General features: G+C 44.5%; 2 protein-coding genes across 2 annotated transcripts in view; both read left to right on the top strand.

Annotated features, from left to right (window-relative positions):
* DMXL2 (Dmx like 2) overlaps nt 1-21,192 on the top strand; it is a 530,204-nt gene that overhangs the window by 401,224 nt on the left and 107,788 nt on the right. The gene's annotated exons all lie outside the window — the stretch shown is intronic.
* SCG3 (secretogranin III) overlaps nt 1-21,192 on the top strand; it is a 52,145-nt gene that overhangs the window by 24,150 nt on the left and 6,803 nt on the right. The window contains exons 9-11 of the mRNA XM_053365746.1: nt 8,739-8,816; nt 11,296-11,421; nt 19,422-19,502. Coding sequence (XP_053221721.1) covers nt 8,739-8,816; nt 11,296-11,421; nt 19,422-19,502 — 285 coding nt within the window. The remainder of the gene's footprint in view (nt 1-8,738; nt 8,817-11,295; nt 11,422-19,421; nt 19,503-21,192) is intronic.

Below are 21,192 nucleotides of genomic sequence, written 5' to 3'. Positions count from 1 at the left end.
TTCCTCCTCTGGGTCCGCCTGTCCGTCGGGGTCTCACCCTTCCTAGACTCTTCTGACGCTGAGTCCCCTGAATCTTCCCCCTCCCTCCGGCGGGCTTTAGGACCTGGTTCCCAATCCGGGTTTCCTGCTGTCCCGCGCGCCTGTACATTTGAACTTGGCGCGCGCGCCCAGCCTCCCACTTTCCTTCTGACCGTTACACTGCTGTCACTGCTCCCTCCTTCGGGGAGGCTAGCTGGAACTGACCTCCCCTCCGTTTCCCCACTTTCCGATGGAGGCGTGGTCAGCCCTGACTCATCTTCTCTCCCCGCTGGAGGATATGCTGGTCCTGACACATGTGACTCTTCCCCCCCACTACGCTCTGGTGGGGAAGCTGGTCCTGATCCCCCGCTGCTGCTTTGGGAGTCCCCGCTGGCCCCTTGCTTCTGGTGCATCCCCCCTGGGACCCCCCTTGCCCTGACCATTGGCGCCCCCTTCTGGGAATCTTCTGATTCGCTGGAGAAGCTCATGGAATCTCTCGGGTCACTATCATACTCCCCTACGCTGCCCTCGGATTCCTCCCCTTCGCTCTCCATTTCCTCTCTCCCCTGTGCTTCTGCTCCTGAGCCCCTGACAGTGTGTATATTGAGGGTAAACTTTACTGTGATGTTTATTATTAAGCTTTCCCACAGCAATGACTGGCGATGGCACTGCATGCTGCACACTCTGTTTGCTTCTGCAGCAGAAGACGATTCTGAGGATAGAGCATTCACTATCCATGGTAGATCACTCCCAGGTCCTGTACCCAATGGCTCCTGCCTTGGAGACACTTCATTGTTACAGCCACATTCCCTTATAGGCGGTATGATAGCCATCTTCAAGTATCTAAAGGGCTGTGACTTGGAGGATGGAGCAAGCTTGTTTTCTCCTGCTCCGGAAGGTAGGGCTCAAACCAATGGCTTCAAATGACAAGAATGGAGATTTTGACTAAACATCAGAAGAACTTTCTGACAGTAAGAGCTGTTTGACAGTGGAAAAACTGGTGTGAAGTGTCAGGAGCTCAAGCAGGACCCTGGCAGAGACACATAATAATAATAATAATAATAATAATAATAATAATAATAATAATTTATTTATTATTTATACCCCGCCCATCTGGCTGAGTCTCCCCAGCCACTCTGGGCAGCTCCCAATAAAATGTTAAAAACAGTACAGCATTAAATATTAAAAACTTCCCTAAACAGGGCTGCCTTCAGATGTCTTCTAAAGATAGGATAGCTGCTTATTTCCTTCACATCTGAAGGGAGGGTGTTCCACAGGGTGGGCACCACTACCGAGAAGGCCCTCTGTCTGGTTCCCTGTAACCTCACTTCTCGCAATGAGGGAACCGCCAGAAGGCCCTCGGCGCTGGATCTCAGTGTCCGGGCTGAACGATGTGGGTAGAGACTGGCATGTTCCCTCCATCCTGGTCGATCATTCGGGAGCTTCAAAAGCTTTCTTCAAACCAAACATCACAGCGACCGATGCCAACAGACATCGGCACACTTAGGGATCCGCAGAGTCTTCACATTTTGCGTGACAGACCTCAGCAACTCAGCATTTTGGCTAATCTACTTTATTTACATATAAACACACACGGGGTACTGCAACATGGCTCCCTCTCTCTCACGCATCAGACAGCAAAGAGAACAAAGGACAATAGTCCCACTTCACAGAACACAGTAAAACAAACATCCTGTCTCCGTCACTTCCCACTCTGTGGAGTCAAAACATACACCATCATGTGACAGACAACAATCCCATGACTGCAATCATGGAGCAGGAATTCTAACAGGAAGTACCATTAAAGATAAAATAACCAAGCATGTAGAAGAACAAGCCTTGCTGAAGCAGAGCCAGCATGGCTTCTGCAAGGACAAGTCTCGTCTCATGAACGTTTCAGAGTCTGTTGAGAGTGTCAACAGCATAAAGAGCGAGGTGATCTGGTTGACATAATGTAGTGGTCTTGGATGCTTTAGCTGAGTTTCTGATCTGGTTGACATAATGTAGTGGTCTTGGATGCGTTAGCTGAGTTTCCAGCACTGCCGGGGGTTGGACTAGAGGACCCTTGGGGTTCAATCCAACTCTACAATTCTATGACTCTATCATGTCTCCATCTACATCCCAACTCCCCCTACTTTGCTGAGCCACTGGCTGTCGCACTGCCTTCCTTAGTCACCAGAATCACACCTTCCTCCTTCGCCCATGACTCAGCAATCCCATTCCCTGGCCATCTTGCAACTGAGAAGAGAATTGTTTTGAGTAGTTGTGGACATGTGCAGATGTCACCATATGCTTCACCTCCCCCCATGTTTTCCTCTACTTTGCCAAGATGGGCAAACCCCACCTTCTGCAGAGGAGTCAAGGATGTATAGCATATGGCGAGGCATTGAGCTGTTCTCTCCTAACAGCTAAATCGTGAATTCATGTGAGCAAGAATTTCTGTATTCGCTGACTTTATCACTGAGAAGATCAGTGGTCCTAAGCGATTACCGGCTGTACATGTGCTTCCAGCTAAGGATATGGGGGATTCTCTTCTGTTTGCATTGGAAGGCAAACTTAGCAAATCCGCATTTTATGAAACAAGACATAAACTGAAATATAGCCAAAATTTGAAATTCTCAGAGTTCTCTGAATTTTGTAATGCATTGTCCAAAAATGTGTTTACTGGGGTAAAGTGTGCATATAAATACATATACAGTTGTACCTCAGCTCCTGAAAGCCTTGGGAGTCGAACATTTCGGCTCCTAAACAATTGAAAACCGGAAGCGAGTGTTCTGGTTTTTTAATGTTCTTTTGGAAGCCAAACGTCTGACAGGACTTCCGCAGCTTCCGATTGGATGCAGGAGCTTCCTGCAGCCAATCAGAAGCCGCCTTTTGGAAGTCAAACATTTTGGAAGTCAAACTGACGTCTGGAACAGATTCTGTTCGACTTCCAAGGTATTACCGAAAAGGGGAAATTGTTTTGCAAAAAGTGTGTAGCTTGAGGGAAATTGCATATAAATAGGTTATTATTTATTTCTGTAGGTGAAGTCATTACAAAGCAATGTACATAAAAACAAAGTAAAATACATTATACTGTTGGGGGGAATATTAAAACTGTTTTTGGCATTCTGCCCCCCCAAAAAATATTTGCTCCACTGAAGAATATAACTTAACATTCCCACAGACATTTCTCCTTAAAATTGCTGCTCTAAACACAATATATAAGCCAATCCCATACAGACTTTGCTATGATGATGATGGTGACGAAGATCTTTGTCACAAATATTTAAATATTTGTGTTCTAGTGCAAAAACATTTCCATAGGGGGAGTGGGTGGGAAATGTCAGGTCTTTTCTCCGAAGAATGACTTGATGCCACAGACGCTTTGATGTGTATTGCTTCCAAGATATACTGACAAGTGAACAAGTGTGCTCTGACAAAGTGCCTCTCAGGCATATGTTGATTTTGCAAAGAATATTTGCCTTTTCGGGAAATGCAAGGAGAGCTCTGGAAATGTATGGAGAGGAGCAACGGCAGTGTAAAGCAAAAGATCTGCTTTGCAGCTCACTGTTTAAACAAATGACAAATGATTTACCTGAAAGTCCTCCCCTTTCCCTATGGACCCTGTCAGATGTTAAGATCAGCAAGGAGACCCTCTTGGCCAGGGGTCAGCAACCTTTTCCAGCCGTGGGATGGTCCACTGTCCATTGTGGGGGGGCTGGACTATATTTTTTTGGGGGGTGAAATGAACGAATTCCTATGCCCCACAAACAACCCAGAGATGCTTTTTAAATAAAAGCAGACATTCTACTCATGTAGAAGAGTTTGGATTTGATATCCTGCTTTATCACTACCCAAAGGAGTCTCAAAGCGGCTAACATTCTCCTTTCCCTTCTTCCCCCACAACAAACACTCTGTGCGGTGAGTGGGGCTGAGAGACTTCAAAGAAGTGTGACTGGCCCAAGGTCACCCAGCAGCTGCATGTGGAGGAGCAGAGACGTGAACCCGGTTCCCCAGATTACGAGTCTACCACTCTTAACCACTACACCACACTGGCTGTAAAAACACCAGGCAGGCCCCACAAATAACCCAGAGATGAATTTTAAATAAAAGCACACATTCTACTCATGTAAAAACACACTCATTCCCGGACCATCCGCCAGCCAGATTGAGAAGGCGATTGGGCCGCATCCAGCCCCCGGGCCTTAGGTTGCCTACCTCTGCTCTTGGCAGTTCCACCACCCTCAGACATTTGGGGTGTGTGACCCAGAAGAAGGAATTCTCTGGCAACCCCTAAGTTTTGGACTTCCCTTCCCATAGAGGTGTGTTTGGCACCTTCATTGTCTTCTTCTTTGACGATCCCTCATAGCCAAGTAAGATTGACTTCCATGAACACGGTTTTAACAGTGAGTCCGTAAGTGACTGTAGAGGTCAATTCTGGATCCACACGTCCTTCCACAGTGGGGACATAGGTTTCCAGGCAGGAGTTGATTATGGTGAGGGTTTGCCAAGCATGCCTTCCTCTTAGCACGTTTCTCCCTTTCATCCTGAGTTCGAGCGTCTTCAAAGCCCACGACACCTTTGGTAAAGGCTGTTCTCCAACTGGAGCGCTCGCAGGCCAGTGTTTCCCAGTTGTCGGTGTTTATACTACATTTTTTTAGATTTGCCTTGAGAGAGTCTTTGAACCTCTTTTGTTGACCACCAGCATTACGCTTTCCATTTTTAAGTTTGGAATAGAGTAGTTGCTTTGGAAGACAATAATCAGGCATCCGCACAACATGACCAGTCCAACAAAGTTGATGTTGAAATATCGTTGCTTCAACACTGCTGATCTTTGCTTCTTCCAGTACACTGGTATTAGTTCATCTGTCTTCCCAAGTGCTGTGTAAAAATTTTCAGATTTCCCTTACCACAGAGGTGTGTTTGGCACCTTCATTGTACAGCTTTCCCTTTACACCAAGGATAAACCTCTTCATCCTGGTCTTTGACACTTGAGATACATATATTTTAGGACCTACTGTAGTGGTGATTGTAAACTATTTTCAGTGCTGTATTTTGTATTGCTGTCCCTGTCCTCAGATCGTCTGGGGAAAGGCAGGTAATAAGTATAACAACAACAACAACAACAACTTAATTAATAACTCATCATTATGTCAGATGATGGCAGGTGGGTGCACCTCATCCCTTGTCGAAGTTGGCCCACTGGGTGCAGGATAGATAAAGATCTGACCCGCAGGGTCAAAAATGTTCCTTACCCTGATTAATTTTCTCATATCAATGACTTCCATTCTTCTCTTTCCATGGTTCATTTTGCATATCATAAATCCCTGCATATTTTACAAAAACCAAACCATTCAGTATTCCGTTACTGCATCCATCAACACTTATTTACACTGTTGAATTTATCTTAATGCTGCCATTGTTTTCAGGTGTACACAATTTCCCCCCATATATTCAATAAACATTTTCCAATCTTCTCTAAACATATGTTCCTCTTCTTCTCTTATTCTATATGTTAAGTCTGCAAGCTGCGCATATTCTGTCAGTTCAAGTTGCCATTCTTCTATAGTTGGGAGTTTTCCATTTTTGGGCTAACAAAACATTGGATTCACTGGAGATCACTAGAAATCTGCAGAGCTGTCTCCAAGACAAACCAGGCTGTTTTATTTAAGTTGGAAGCTTTTTAAACAGCAGTTCAGCTGCGGCAACGTTTCCCTTTCATTAACCCTATTAGAAATAGGTGTCCAGATGGGTGAAAGGTTGTCACCTTGATGAGCTCAACTCCTTCCTCTGGTTTTTTTAAGGGTTGCCAAGGCAACCGGCCTAGCAATGACATCAGATCTCATTAGAGGCCCAAGTAGGACACCGAGTTGCTAAGCTACTGGCCTTGCTTATGACATTTCTCAGAGTGACTCACCCCATTAGGATAACTCAAAGCAAATATTGTGCACACATATTCAGACCACAGCTGGTGGGCACTTAGAGTCTCGGCTGGAAAGAGGGCCGGCTGGCGTTGCTTCCCTTTCCGTTCTCATTTGTTTGAGATAGCAAGTCTTGCTTGACATCATTTAGCGCTTGAGAACCTTGTTCTGTATTTTGTTTGTGAGGAAACAGTTTTAGGGAAGTGACGCTGTGATCCTGCCAGAGACAAAACCTGAATGGCCTCAACAGAAATTGCTTCTCGGCAGACAAGGTTGGGGTTGCACTATAATGAGAGAGAACGTGGCAACACCTTGCAAAAACTATTATTTTATGGCCTTGTAGAAGCTGCTTTGGTTTCTAGTCCTTGTGGATACAGAATTTGAAAATGTGATGATAAGGGGTCATGTAATTCGAGCTTCTCTCAGTTTCTTGGTTTTACAATCTTCACTTCAGTTCTTCACCTTTCCACATCTGTTTAGCAATTTTTTTAAAAAAAATTCATCATGAAAATCAATCGGTGTAAATGTTGCCTGGTATCCATACATTTTTATATGCAGTTCTGCCTAATATTCCCTTCTTTGCGAATCAACTTTCCCAAATATAATACATATTCTGTGTTGTTTTCAGTAACACATCCATTTATATCCACATTTTCCCTTTGTACAGTGGTACCTCAGGTTACATATGCTTCAGGTTACAGACGCTTCAGGTTACAGACGCTTCAGGTTACAGACTCCGCTAACCCAGAAATAGTACCTCGGGTTAAGAACTTTGCTTCAGGATGAGAACAGAAATCGTGCTTCAGCAGCGCGGCGGCAGCAGGAGGCCCCATTAGCTGAAGTGGTGCTTCAGGTTAAGAACAGTTTCAGGTTAAGAACGGACCTCCGGAACGAGTGAAGTACTTAACCTGAGGTACCACTGTATATGCATTCTATTACACATAACGTGGCTGGAGAAGTGATTGCAAAATTTGCAGAACTGCAGATTTCAAAGGCTGGCTGTATTTCGTTTCATGTGTTGTTTCAGAAAGTGCGGAGTACGTAGGTTTCTAACCTGCTATATAATTTCCCCCCTATAAACTGACTCTTTTTTTCACAATTGAAGGCAACATTTTTAGAATAAGAATATTGTTAGCATGTCTGAAGGCCATAGTTTGCTGTCCCCCATATCATGCTGTGCTAATTGTGCAGAAGTAAAAGATCTCTCTTGTTCTCATTGGCAGGGTGGCATACAAAGGGAGCACAATAGTTAGTGAGTGCAGAGGATGCTATAATAGAACAAGGCAGAGGATTTTTTTTGCCTCAGGGGGCCAAATCCTTATCGGGATTGACCTTGCAGGGCAAATTTGACAAGTGAGTGGAGTCAAGCACCTGTCAATTACTTGACATCGCAATGACATCAGGTGATTTGATGCTTTGAAGCCCTAAGCTGGGACTTCAAAGCACCTCCAGGCAGGAAGGCACTGATAAAATGGTAGGGGGGACCTTTGTTTTAGCAAGGGTTTTGATGCAAATCTGTTTGTGGTCAGGAAAGGGGTTGTGTTGAATCTGCTGAACTGAGCATGTTTTAACCCCTCTCTCATCAACTGATTAAAAGGTAAAGGGACCCCTTTACCTCATCTCACTTTATTGGCCGAGGGAGCCGGCGTACAGCTTCCGGGTCATGTGGCCAGCATGACTAAGCCGCTTCTGGCGAACCAGAGCAGCCCACGGAAACGCTGTTTACCTTCCCGCCAGAGCGGTACCTATTTATCTACTTGCAATTTGACGTGCATTCGAACTGCTAGGTGGCCAGGAGCAGGGACCAAGCAACGGAAGCTCCCCCCGTTGCGGGGATTCGAACTGCTGACCTTCTGATCGGCAAGTCCTAGGCTCTGCGGTTTAACCCACAGCACCACCTGCGTCCCTATCAACTGATTAGCAGGGGGTTAAATCCTGGGGAGCTGGCTGCACATGTCAGCTCTTCGCAGGAAACTGGGGTGTGCAGTCAGCACAGAATTGAACACAAACTCGTCCATCAGCTGACATCACCCATTCTTTGAAATGATGTCACTTGATTGACAGGTGGGTGTGGTTTTGGAAAAATTGCCTCATAGGCCTCTGACAGGCCCAGAGTCTGAAGGTTCCCCACAGTCATAGAAGTCCCCATTCCCCAAACACCCCTTCTGAAATCGTTTTCATTTCTCCTCTGGCTGTAGGCATAACTGCAGGCCATTGCTGCTGCTACATTTTCCCACTTCCTCAGTGAAAATGGAAGAATATTAAACTCGCCTTTTGTCGAATGCAGCAGACATGTCTATGAATAGATTTCATTTTTGGTTCTTGGTATTTTATACGCAGCATTATTTTATTTATTTTCTAACATGCAAATAAATACATAGTTAACAAATACATACATTGACAACTTCTCTAAAAGTCAAACAATATAAAAGTTAGAAACCATACATCTCAACGTCTTTGAAAAGAAAGATAAAGGGGGGGAAGCAAATAAAAAATAAAGACAATACAAAAACAACAACAAAATAATTCAATATGTGTCTTCTGTTAGATACTATTCAACGCAATTCAGTCCTAGAGTAGCATTTTTTGTATGTAATACCTTTCCATATGGATTAAATCTCCTTGTGTATTTTAATTGTTGTGGACTTCCATCTATCTATTTTCATCCTATGTGCTCAATAGCTTTTTAAACATCTAAAACCTGTATTTTACTCAATGCAAGGGAATAATTCATTACTTTGCAAACCCATGAAATCAAGCCTCATATAAGCCTGTTCTAATGTGCAGGGATAAATATCTTCTGCTTCTGCTTTCTAGAAAACCTGGACGCAATGATAGCTCTACAGACAAGGAAGAAACTCGAAAAGCCCAACACCAAAAACAAGCTGCCATCAGGTATTCATTTATTCTGATATTGCGTTGCTTTTATAGCTTTGTTCCCAGTAGATATAATCAACTGCTTATTGCACAGCTGTCCAATCGATTTAAATAATAAAAGCCTTCTGTCGTGAAAATCCTATATTCCCTGGTGTAATTTGGTTGCCATAATTTTCCAATTGCCTTAGTCTGGCTTCTTGGTTTTCTACCTGAGAGCTATCACTCCCCAAAGCGCATAGATGAGTAACAGAACACATGATCTGCTTGCAGAAGGTTCAGTGGCAGATCCCCGGGCAAGATGCTCCCAGTGGATCTTGGACACATCCACACCATAAATTTAAAGCAGTTTTTTGTCACTTTTAACAGCCATGTCTCCCCACCAAAGACTCCTAGGAACTGTAGTTTGATCAGGGTGCTGAGAATTGTTAGGAAACCCCACTCGCAGTTGTATGATCCCCAGCACCATTGACAACTACAGTTCCCAGGATTATTTACGGGGGGAGCAATGCCTATTTAGGAACGCGGGTGGCGCTGTGGGTTAAACCACAGAGCTTAGGACTTGCCAATCAGAGGGTCAGTGGTTCGAATCCCCGTGATGGGGTGAGCTCCCGTTGCTCGGTCCCTGCTCCTGCCAACCTAGCAGTTCGAAAGCACGTCAAAGTGCAAGGAGATAAATAGGTACTGCTCCAGCGGGAAGGGAAACGGCGTTTCCGTGCACTGCTCTGGTTCGCCAGAAGCGGCTTAGTCATGCTGGCCACATGACCCGGAAGCTGTACGCCGGCTCCCTCGGCCAATAAAGTGAGATGAGCGCCGCAGCCCCAGAGTCGGCCACGACTGGACCTAATGGTCAGGGGTCCCTTTACCTTTACCTTGTTAATGCCTATTTAAGAGGTATAAGAGCTCATTTCTGTGAATGGCCCCACCTTCTCATAGCTCACAATCCACAGTTGGCCTAACAGAGCAGGCAAGATGAGATGGGGCTGTTGATCATCCTCTTTGTTCCTGCCAGTACCCACTTGCTTAGTTGAAGATCCAGCCATAATCAACAAGATAGGAGCAGCAGGGCCAGGATACTCCAGGAGTTGGCAGTGGGTCTTCTGCTGGGGCATGGCCTTGGCAGGTGTCCATAGGTGCCAAGGAGGTGCCCCAAGGAGGTCCCAGGTTCCATCTTCAGTGAGCAAGATCTCAGTTGGAATTGCTGACTAAGCATCATTCTGAGATGGTGGAGAGCTACGCGCTCTCTCTCTCTCTCTCTCTCTCTCTCTCTTTTAAATAATTTTTATTAAATTTTCCATTTTAACAATCCAATCAAATCACATCAAGTATTCCAATTTATACAAATACATATAGTCCAAATATTCTGCCAAATTATAAATTTTTGTTGGGGCTTCCCATGCTTCAAGTTCAGTGGGGTCCAATCATCTTATGTTTCTACTGCCTTGAGTTTCCAATAGTTCCTTCTTTAAATCTTCCTGTTATTATCCTTTTCTTTCGTGGCCTCTGAGTTGTTTCCACAGGTGAGTTGAAATAAACAATAATGTGCTTCTGTGTGAAATTTGTATGACTCTCTTCTTTTTTCTTCTTTTTTTGCAGCTGGTAAGTCTGTTGTTTGCAGAATGTCCTCACACGCTGGTGTTTAGGCCGAATCAATCCAAAAGTCCTACTCTGGTGGCAGACGCCATCTTCACTCAGTTCCGATGAAATAAAATCTGGGCGTTTGCTCAATAATTTTCTCAGACAGGTTGCATCAAACATTAGTCTTTCTAGGGGAGATTTGCCAAATCGGACTTGAAGTACAGATATAATAACAAATTAAGAGTTCACCTGTGGAGAGCTACTGTCTCTCAAGAGTGTGGCCAATGTTATTCTACCTGCCTTATAGTGGCTACAAACATTTTACTAGGGTAGAAACTTCAGTGCCATTGGAAGACACAGGTTTGCATCAAATTTGCACCTGCAAATCTATAGGTAGAGGTGCACATTTAGACACAATTCCTGCAAATTTATAGGTAAAGACGCACATTTAGACGTAATTTTTGTAGTTTAAATAGAAACACAATCTGCCTCAAAAAAGTGAGGGAGGCCAACCAGGTGGCTGCCATGCCTACTAAGAATGGGAGCTACTCAATGTTGATGGGCAATTTCAGCCCCCACTCTGTAGTTTCTTTATCTTTAAGCAAGACTTGGATGAAAAAGCCATTTAAAGAGAGGTGTGTCCTCTGTAAAGTAGGGCTGTGCACACAAGATAAAGTTAAAGCGCCTTTAAAATGCATGGCTTCCCCCCAAAGAACCTGGGAACTCTAGCCATGTGCTTTGACTACGTTCTAAATGCACGGTGTGTACACAGCCCTAATGTACTCCTGGCAGAAAGAAAGAAGTCAGCCAAACGGCGCTTCCAATTCCACTCGGTGCGTAAGGGTGGGCTGGTGTGCTTTCAGGAAATGATGCGGTTGAGATGATACAGGGAAACCTTCTGCTTTCAACCCCCCCCCCCCAGACAAGAGCACTGAAGAGGCCGACAGCACAAAAGCCGCAGCAGCGAAGATGGAAAAAGAATACGAAACGCTGAAGGATTCGACAAAAGCCGAAGAACAAAACACAGGAAATGATGAGGAGCCCAAAGGTAAGAAGAGGTTCCTGTCCTTGCTGCTGCCATTGTCAGATCCAGCCTCTGGGTTTTTTCCAGCATGTGTCTTCAAAACCTTACGTAATGAAATTATTGTTGTGGCTGGTTGCCAAAGACCGTACGTAAAAAGAGCCCTGCATCCTCGTCTCTTAACAGTGGCCAACGAGATGCCTCTGGGAAGCCTAGAAGCAGAGCCTCAAGGCACATCCCTACCAGTATAGAATCATAAAAGAATATAATTGTAAAATTGGAAGGGATCCCCCAGAGGCCATCTAGTCTAACCCCCTGCAATGCAGGAGTCACAGCTAAAGAATCCCTGACAGATGGCCATCCAAACTCTGTTTATGAACCTCCAGTGAAGGAGAGTTCACCAGCTTCCGAGGGAATCCGTTCTACTGTCAAACAACTCTTGCCATCAGAGAAAGTTCTTGCTAATGTTTAGTCATAATCTCCATCGCTTTGGGCCCTACCTTCTGGACCAGCAGAAAACAAGCTGGCTCCATCATCTATGTCACAGCCCTTCAGATATTTGAAGATGTCGATCATATCACCCCTCAGTCATCTCTTCTCCAGGCTTAGACATCCTCAACGCCCTCAAGTGTTCCTCATAAGGCTTGCTTTCCAGAACATTTATCAGCTTGGTCACCTCCTCTGCTTGTCAATATCCTTCTTAAATTGTGGCACCCAGAACTGGACATGGTACTTGAGGGTGGGGTCTGACCAAGGAAGAATAGAGTGGCACTATTACTTTCCTTGGGACGTGGGTGGCGCTTTGGGTTAAACCACAGAGCCTAGGACTTGCCGATCAGAAGGTCAGCGGTTTGAATCCCTGCAACGGGCTCCCTCGGCCAATAAAACGAGATGAGCGCCGCAACCCCAGAGTCGGTCACAACTGGACCTAATGGTCAGGGGTCCCTTTACCTTTTTTATTACTTCCCTTGATCTGTACAAGATACTTCTGTTGATGCATCCTATAATTGCATTAGCTATTTTTGGGCTGCTGCATCACTCTGTTGACTCATGTCAAGCTTGTGGTCCAGTTGTGCACTTTGATCCTCCTCTGAATCTGAGCTCAAAGTCTTCCATGTCAGGGTGGGACTTTGCCTGGAGAACAGCAGTATCGACTGGTTCCGATCCCTTGCTGTGGTTTCCATTTCTCAGGTCTGACTGGGCAGCTGTCAGGGCCCAAGCAATGACATGAGGCTGTTGCAATGAGTAAATGGCCTCATATATAGTACTGTGCTGAGTTCCTTGGAGAGCGGTCACAAATGTGAACAATAAATCAGCTGTAAAATTATCACATCAAATGATTGATTAATGCTTTTAGCCCTAAACAGAAGGAAACAGGAAAGCAATGTTGAGCCTCTGGTCTAAGCAACGCAGTATAACTGGGGTTGATATACTGAATTCGGAGCAATTAGCGTCCTTTATTTTTTCTTTCAGACTCGAATGCTACTTTTGTGACCTAAATTCAATACATTCGGTGCACCACTATAGCTAAATATTTTCACCTAATTGCATCTATCCCTTTTTAAGAACGTAAAATCATTAGTGAGCTCAATAGTCTGGGCCGGGCATATTGATTGGTCTGTAACATGAGAGGTGCTGTAAAAAACCAACGTCTGCAAGTCGATTTCCAGCGCATAATGCTGCCCGCTGAATGGCTCAGAACAAAGTGCCCATATGATGGATGAGGTGGAGGCTTTCAACATCCCTTCTCCACATCACCACTTGTGCAAAGTTGTATGTAGTGAATGGCTAAACAGAAACTTGGCAGTGATGTTTGATCTGCGATTTTGACGATGATACAATTTATTCCTTGCCCTCATACCAAAATAATGCTCCTCCATTTGCAGGTGTCAGGAGGGGGGGCACTTTGACCAATCTTTTGGGAGGGATGTGTGCAAAAAATAATAATCAGTTTATAATTGCAATAGACCAGGGGTCGGCAACCTAAGGCCCGGGGGCCAGATTTGGCCCAATCACCTTCTAAATCTGGCCCATGGATGATCAGCATGTTTTTACATGAGTAGAATGTGTCCTTTTATTTAAAATGGATCTCTGGGTTATTTGTGGGGCCTGCTTGGTGTTTTTACATGAGTAGAATGTGTGTTTTTGTTTAAAATGCATCTGTGTTATTTGTGGGGCATAGGAATTCGTTCATATTTTTTTTCCAAAATATGGTCCTGCCCACCACATGGTCTGAGGGGCGGTGGACTGGCCCACAGCTGACAAAGGTTGCTGACCCCTGCAACAGACCTTTGTTGTTGTTTCCCTTTCTCCTCAGTTTTATAACCCTTGCCACAAAAAAGTAGCTGCATCCTTCTTTGTGGTTGGTGGCTGGCGGCCAAAATTTCTCTCCCTCACTTTATCCAGGAGACATTCTAGGACATTCTAGGTTCCCAACCTGGTGCCCTCCAAATTTTGTCAGACTCCAACTCCCATCAGACCCAGCTAGAACAGCCAATGGTCATAGATCGTAGAGTTGGAAGGGACCAGGAGGGTCATCTGGTTCAACCCCCTGCAATGCAGGAATCTTTGGCCCAACTTTGGGCTTGAACCCACGACCCTGAGGTTAAGAGTCTGGTGCTCGATGGGAGCTGCCGTCAACCAGTTAGAAGCAGTTTTCCTTCTGGGGTGGAACTGCTATGCAAATTTTGCAGCAAGTGACTTGCTGTTACTTGCAGAGAGTTAGAAGTGGAGGGAGGTCATGGTGAAGAGGAGTTTAGAAGAGTTTGGATTTGATATCCCGCTTTATCACTACCCGAAGGAGTCTCAAAGTGGCTAACAATCTCATTTCCCTTCCTCCCCCACAACAAACACTCTGTGAGGTGAGTGGGGCTGAGAGACTTCAGAGAAGTGTGACTAGCCCAAGGTCACCCAGCAGCTGCATGTGGAGGAGCGGGGAATCGAACCCGGTTCCCCAGATTACGAGTCCACTGCTCTTAACCACTACACCACACTGGCTCTCCCGTCAGAGCAAACTGGCATGCCTGCTGGCGAGTTTGCCATGTGCTGACCTGCCCACCAGCTTCCACCTTCCCTTTCCGCTCCCAGTAAACAACAACGACTCATCTGCCACAAAGTTTGCATAACCTCTCCACCCCACCCAGCAAGTAGCTTCTGCCAACAATATCTGGAGGGTCTTGTGCTGAAGAAGTCTACTCTGGGATATTTGAGTGGCGGGATAACAGCTGCCATTTGCCCCCCAGAATGCCCCAGAACCACACTCCACCCAGGGCATTCTGGGGAAAGCATAGTGGCCATTGAGAAGACCTGTACAACTCTCTGCCCTCAAAGCTTCAGTCACCAAATAACAGAGGCATTTGTGTGTTCAGACCCAGAAACCTCCCCCCCTAAATAAATTCACACATGACTCAAATTTTGGTTTGCTTTTTGGCAGAATTTAGGCCACAACTTTATTGATTACAGAAAGTGACTGGTTGCATAGGCTCTGGTTCGACTAGCTCCCTGCCATGCAGGTAGCGCTGACCCAGAGCACCAGCATAGGTCAGCCAAGGGTGAACACCTGGATAAGCAGAAAGCTGGGCACAGGCTAACTCTGCCACCCAAATGTCCCCCTGGACTCAGGCACGGGCACAACCCCCAAACCATCGAGTCCCTGGATTCCTTTAACGGAATACCCTTCACATAAGGATGGCGAGAACGTTCTCCCACTCCTATCACCTGAACCAGAGCCTATCCGCAACCTCACAAGTTGTGACGATTTGCTACGCGGCAGGCGAAACCCAAATGGCAACAGCCAATCAGCCAAGTGGGGAAAATTCCTGCCATGCCCCTGTCTCAATGACAGATGACACACGACGGCATAGCAAGGTCAAACGCACAGCCCTAAATATAGGGAGAGGCGGGCAGGTGTTCCAAATGCACGTGCCAAAAGAGGAAGCTCTGGGTCATGTGCATGGGTATAAATAGGTCCCTTGAACCATTTGGACTGTGTCCCATTGGCCAGATTGCACCCAGCTTCGAGGGACCTACCAATCGGGTGTTGTGGCTGACCAATCGTACCCACCCACAACACAGGGTGTCTGTTGTCCAGGTCTCACCGCAATACGTGCCCTCTTTAAGGGAGGACCCAATTTGTGAATAACTGCTTTTCTTTCTTCCTTTTGAGTGACTGTCTTGTACACCAGGATCAGAATATTGTTAATTTGTTGAAACCATAGTTTTATTTTTAAAATATATATATATGCAAATTTCATGTATGTAGTCTACATCCTAATTAAGCAAAGTTGACAGAGTTAACCAGAATACCATACATATTTCAAATGATTTGCTACAGGTTGAGACTAATTATATATATTCTGCTGCCAATTGGCTATGCATTTTAATAGCAGCAACCCAGGAATTAGCCTATATTTCTGGAATAGCAGGTTTGACATCTGCTGGCGGAAAATTGACATAAAAACCAAAAGATCCTCCTGGGTGACATTGAAGCGGTAAATACATACTTTATTTAAAGCTAATTCACCACATATGTTCAACTCTACTCCCATTTAATTCATAACCCCTATTGAATTCACTACTGGACTTGCATGATAATAAATCGGAGGAAGTTGGGCTGTTGCATTCTTCACCATAGCGTGGTTTTCTATGCTCTTCGAAACAAAAAATATTATCCCACTGCTAGTGCTTAATTCACCTGTTCTTCAAATTACCGGCTCTTGAGGGAATGAGCCACACAGACCAAATGGGACCAGATTTCATCCGTGAAGCTCCAGCAAAGTTAAGCGATCAGAATCCATTAAACTATTATATTCCACTGGAGACCACATTAGGTTACCTTTTGTCCTGGTTGCCCTGTAGACACAATGACTCACGGTGGTATAGAATTTTAAGCACTAATTTAAGTCACGGCTTCCACTATTCTTTCTCCCCTTTTTCTAACGCCCTGTCTGTTGTCTGCTGCCTTACTCTCTTTCCTTCTCTCCTCTTCAACTTTGCATGCTGAACTCTTCTTATGTTAAGGATCTCTGTTGTTGTTGTTGCTGCTGCTACTACTAATCATAATTATTTTATTGTTTATATGCTGCCCATCTGACTGGGCTGCCCCAGCCACTTTGGGCAGCTTCCAACAAAATATTAAAAATACAATAAAACATCAAACATTAAAAACTTCCCTAACCAGGGCTGCCTTCAGATGTCTTCTAAAAGTCAGATCGTTGTTCATTTCCTTGACATCTGATGGGAGGGCGTTCCGCAGGGCGGGTGCCACTACCGAGAAGGCCCTCTTCCTGGTTCTCTGTAACTTCACTTCTCACAATGAGGGGAATGCCAGAAGGCCATCAAAGCTGGACCTCAGTGTCTGGGCTGAACAATGGGGGCAGAGATGCTCCTTCAGGTATACTGGGCCAAGGCCGTTTAGGGCTTTAATGGTCAGCATCAAAACTTTGTGCTCAGAAACGTACCAGGAGCCATCCTATTTGTGGGTGGTGAGATTGGGGGTGGGGGAGCATTCTCCTGAATATTTGGGATGGGGTGAGTAGTAATTCTGCTGCAATTTGGATGGTGACAAAAAAAAGAAAACGAATCAGAAAACTCCCTGGGAAAATTGCTGGCTCATGTAACACCCAGCATGATACTTGCAATGGTCAAAAACCAAGGTTCTTGGTCCAAGGAGCATCTTTAAAAACTGGGCATGTGGTGGGGGCACGAATCTTCAGGCTGTCTCCCCTCTTTCCCATGACTTTACCTTCTGCGCAACCAGCAGCACATTGTTCCATGGGGGCGATGTCCAAAAAGTCAGTCAGTCCATCTGCACAGCTTTCAAGACAAGAACAGAAGAAGGGATCTGAATGGCTTCTAACTGCTCCAACTGACTGGGCTTCCACCTTAGCCAGGGATTCTTTCAAGCAACTCACCTGGTCTCCTAGGAAACCAAACATTCCCCAGGATTCCGCAGCTGGTTGTGAGGTCAGAGCTTGACCAAGGACTGGAGGCAATGGGCTCTGAGCTCCAGGAACACTCTGCCAGGCCCATGGCACCTGGGCAACTTCAGGCAGCTGCCAAGCGTCTGACCCACCTTCTTTCCCTCAGAAAATCCTGGGCACTGAAGTTTACCTCTCACAGAGTTACAATTCCCAGCAACTGAACAAGAATATGAATAAGAATAGTTTATTTATGCCCAGCCCATTTGGCTGAGTTTCCTCAGCCACTCTGGGCAGCTCCTAACAGAATATTAAAACAGAATAAAACATAAAACATCAGAATCTGGGCTGAATGATGGGGGTGGAGACGCTCCTTCAGGTATACTGGGCCAAGGCCATTTAGGGCTTTAAAGGTCAGCACCAACACTTTGAATTGTGCTCAGAAACGTACTGGGAGCCAGTGTAGATCCTTCAAGACCCGTGTTATATGGTCCCTGCAGCCGCTCCTAGTCACCAGTCTTGCAGCCACGTTCTGGATTTGATGTCAAAGAAATAAACAACTACCTGACATTCAGAAGACATCTGAAGGCAGCCCTGTTTAGGGAAGTTTTTAATGTGTGACATTTTAGTGTATTTTTGGTCTTTGTTGGAAGCCGCCCAGAGTGGCTGGGGAAACCCAGCCAGATGGGCAGGCTGCAAATAATACATTATTATTATTATTATTATTATTATTATTATTATTATTATTATCATCATCATCATAATTTGGGGGAGGATAAATGAAATTATATAATTTACATTCCACTTTCTGTGTGTTTTGACGTTTTCTTAGTCTATATTGTGCAGCAGCTTGTAACATTCTGAATGCTGAATTTTTTGGGGGGGAGGTGCATGTCAAGGATTATGTGGGTAAACTTGAACTGACTGTGAACCAAACTAGTTCTTTTCGTAAAGGAGCAAATATGAACTGGGATGTTTCCTTTTGGGCACGTTGAACTTGAACTAGAGTTAGTTCCTTTTAAAATGTACCTTCCCAAATTCTAATGATAGATTGTGTTTAAGACATGCTGTAATGAATCATTGCATATAAGAACGGGAAGATCTGCCAATCACAGTTTTCTCAGTTCTGTTTGTTTTTCCAATTGTAAACTCAGTACTCCACATTTCTACAGCAATTTGCTTCTTTTAAAATCCTCGTGAAAATTCTTCAGCATTTTCGTAATGAAACATGTTTTTGTATGCAGTTCTGATTCACGTACAAATTTTGGAAGCAATTTCTCCTAATCTGATGCATTTTTGTATGTTATTTTTCAGGGCCCACCCTTTTTATTTCATTTTATTGTAATAAGCTTTTTAAAGTTATAGTCCTTAAAAGTTATTTTTAACATTGTGTTGTAGATTGTAGTAACCTGCCCTAGGAACTTATGGTGAAGGGTGGGTAATAAATGTGTTGTTAATAATATTAGTTCATTTTTATGCACAACCTCCCCCTAAAATAGGCCTTTTTTGTGAACATTTCATTTGGTTGGAGAACTGCATTCTAAAATTCATATGTGTGAACTTCAAAGGATAGTTGTGTTTTGGATCTCAGATTGCTTTGGAAAGTGGATTTGATAGATTCCGCTTTAAACGAGAACCAAAATGATTCCCACCCCCTGCCCCCATCTCTAATTGCCTATCTCTACCCTGAATATTAAGGGACGCGTGTGGCACTGTGGATTAAACCACAGAGCCTAGGGCTTGCCGATCAGAAGGTTGGTGGTTCGAATCCCCACAATGGGGTGAGCTCCCGTTGCTCAGTCCCTGCTCCTGCTAAGCTAGCAGTTCGAAAGCACGTCAAAGTGCAAGTAGATAAATAGGTACCGCTCTGGCGGGAAGGTAAATGGTGTTTCCGTGCAGTGTTCTGGTTCGCCAGAAGAGGCTCAGTCATGCTGGCCACAATGACCCAGAAGCTGTACGCTGGCTCCCTCGGCCAATAAAGCGACATGAGTGCGCAACCCCAGAGTCGGTCACAACTGGACCTAATGGTCAGGGGTCCCTTTACCTTTACCCTGAATATTTGGACTTAGTCCTAAATAGTTTGATTTCTCTTTTCTCTTGCTCTTGAAGGGAAAGCAGAGGCATATTTGGAAGCCATCAGAAAGAACATAGAATGGCTAAAGAAGCACAACAAGCAAGAAAAGAAAGAAGGTAGGGTGGGAGAAACACTTTTGTGATGGGGAGGAGCCCCTCCCTGAATGATGCTCGTTTGTTTGTTTGTTTGTTTGTTTGTTTGTTTGTTTGTTTGTTGAGCCCTGGGATAATGGACTTTACAGCTCAGCAGTGTGCTTTCATTCACTTATAATTTATTTACTTGCTTTACTATGGCTAAATAGACAAAGTCGGTCATAGGATTTCATCACACCATAGGACTTGCATAGCGTGGGTTGCCAGTGCCCAGGGCCACGCAGAGGGGGAGGGGGTGATAGGGAGGGAAACGGGCAGAGGACGCATGCGCATTCAGCTGCCTAATGGCATCCGCGTCACCCAGGAGACTGCAGCTGCAGAAATAAGAAAAGGAGGCGTTCCATTGTCCGGAGAGGTCACTTCCTGGTTCACATGGAGAAGCCCTTTTCACTACAGCCCAGTGATGGAAGCGTGCAGCTGTACTGAGGCAGCACTGGGCGCTGAAATTTTGCGCCCCTAGCCATTTTGCGCCCAGGGCAACCACCCCTGTGCACACCTCACACTATGCCACTGACTCTATGGGCTGATTTGTTGGCATAAATAAGAAACATTCCTTTCAAGAAATGAAATTAAGGTTGTTCTCTACCTACATTTGTACAACGGAAATTATGTACCATGTTATTTACATATACCAGTGAATATATATATATATATATATATATATATATATATATCACACACACACATTGATTTTCAGTTTTATACATTTCAATAATTTTACAATCATTTTAACATTTCAAAACTTGACTTCCTTCCCCCTCTTTCTGTGGTTCCATAAATTTATTTTTCAATATTTTCTGCATATCCATTTTTATGCATTTCAATAATTTTACAATCAGTTTAACATTTTAAAACTTGATTTCCTTCCCCCTCTTTCTGCAGTTCCATAAATTTATTTTTTTATATCTTCTGCATATCTAAATTAACTTAATTTGCTTATTTATTCATCTACTTTAAATATATATTCTTATAAAACTGCAGGTTATTACAATAATCCTGCCAATGTTCTTATCTGTTTACAGTTTGTTTGTAAATATTCCATAAACCATTTCCATTCTTTTATAAAAAGTTTGTTATCTTGATTTCATGGTGGCGTTTTTTAATTATATGCAGGTAGATATATGGTTTAATTTTTTAAAAAAATAAAGAAAATTATCTCATGCATTGATACTGCCATCCTAGGCATGCCTGCTTTGAGCTAGGCTCCCTTGAGTTCAATAAGGCTTACTCCAGGTGAATATGTATATAAGATTGGACTGGAGGCTAGTTTATCAGGGCAATTTACCCACCAAGCTCAGCAGGTCCCACCTGCCTGAGTTCTGGCTTGCAACCAATCAGGGGAGAGGCTCTGCCTGTCATTGACTCCAGCTCCACCTCCCGTTTGGTCTCCCTCCCTTCTGCCCTACCAGACCCAATAGGAACCAGCTGCTGCTGTAACATTGCACCCTAAATAACTAAATAATTTCAAGGTACTGGACTGCCAGCATTTAGATTTGTGTTGTTTTTGCTGTTTCGCATCTGCCTGCAGACTTAGGTCTCCATTCCCCGCAAACATTTGGCCACAGATCTTTAATCGTTCCATTAAACGAAACCGGAATAAAATGAAATTAAAGACTTGAGCACACTATTCTGAGAATGAACTGTGTTATATTCA

Source organism: Podarcis raffonei, chromosome 14 (assembly GCF_027172205.1).
Source record: "Podarcis raffonei isolate rPodRaf1 chromosome 14, rPodRaf1.pri, whole genome shotgun sequence".
Lineage (NCBI taxonomy): Eukaryota > Metazoa > Chordata > Lepidosauria > Squamata > Lacertidae > Podarcis > Podarcis raffonei.
Note: the sequence above shows the minus strand (reverse complement) of the source record. Positions and strands in the feature narration are given on the sequence as shown.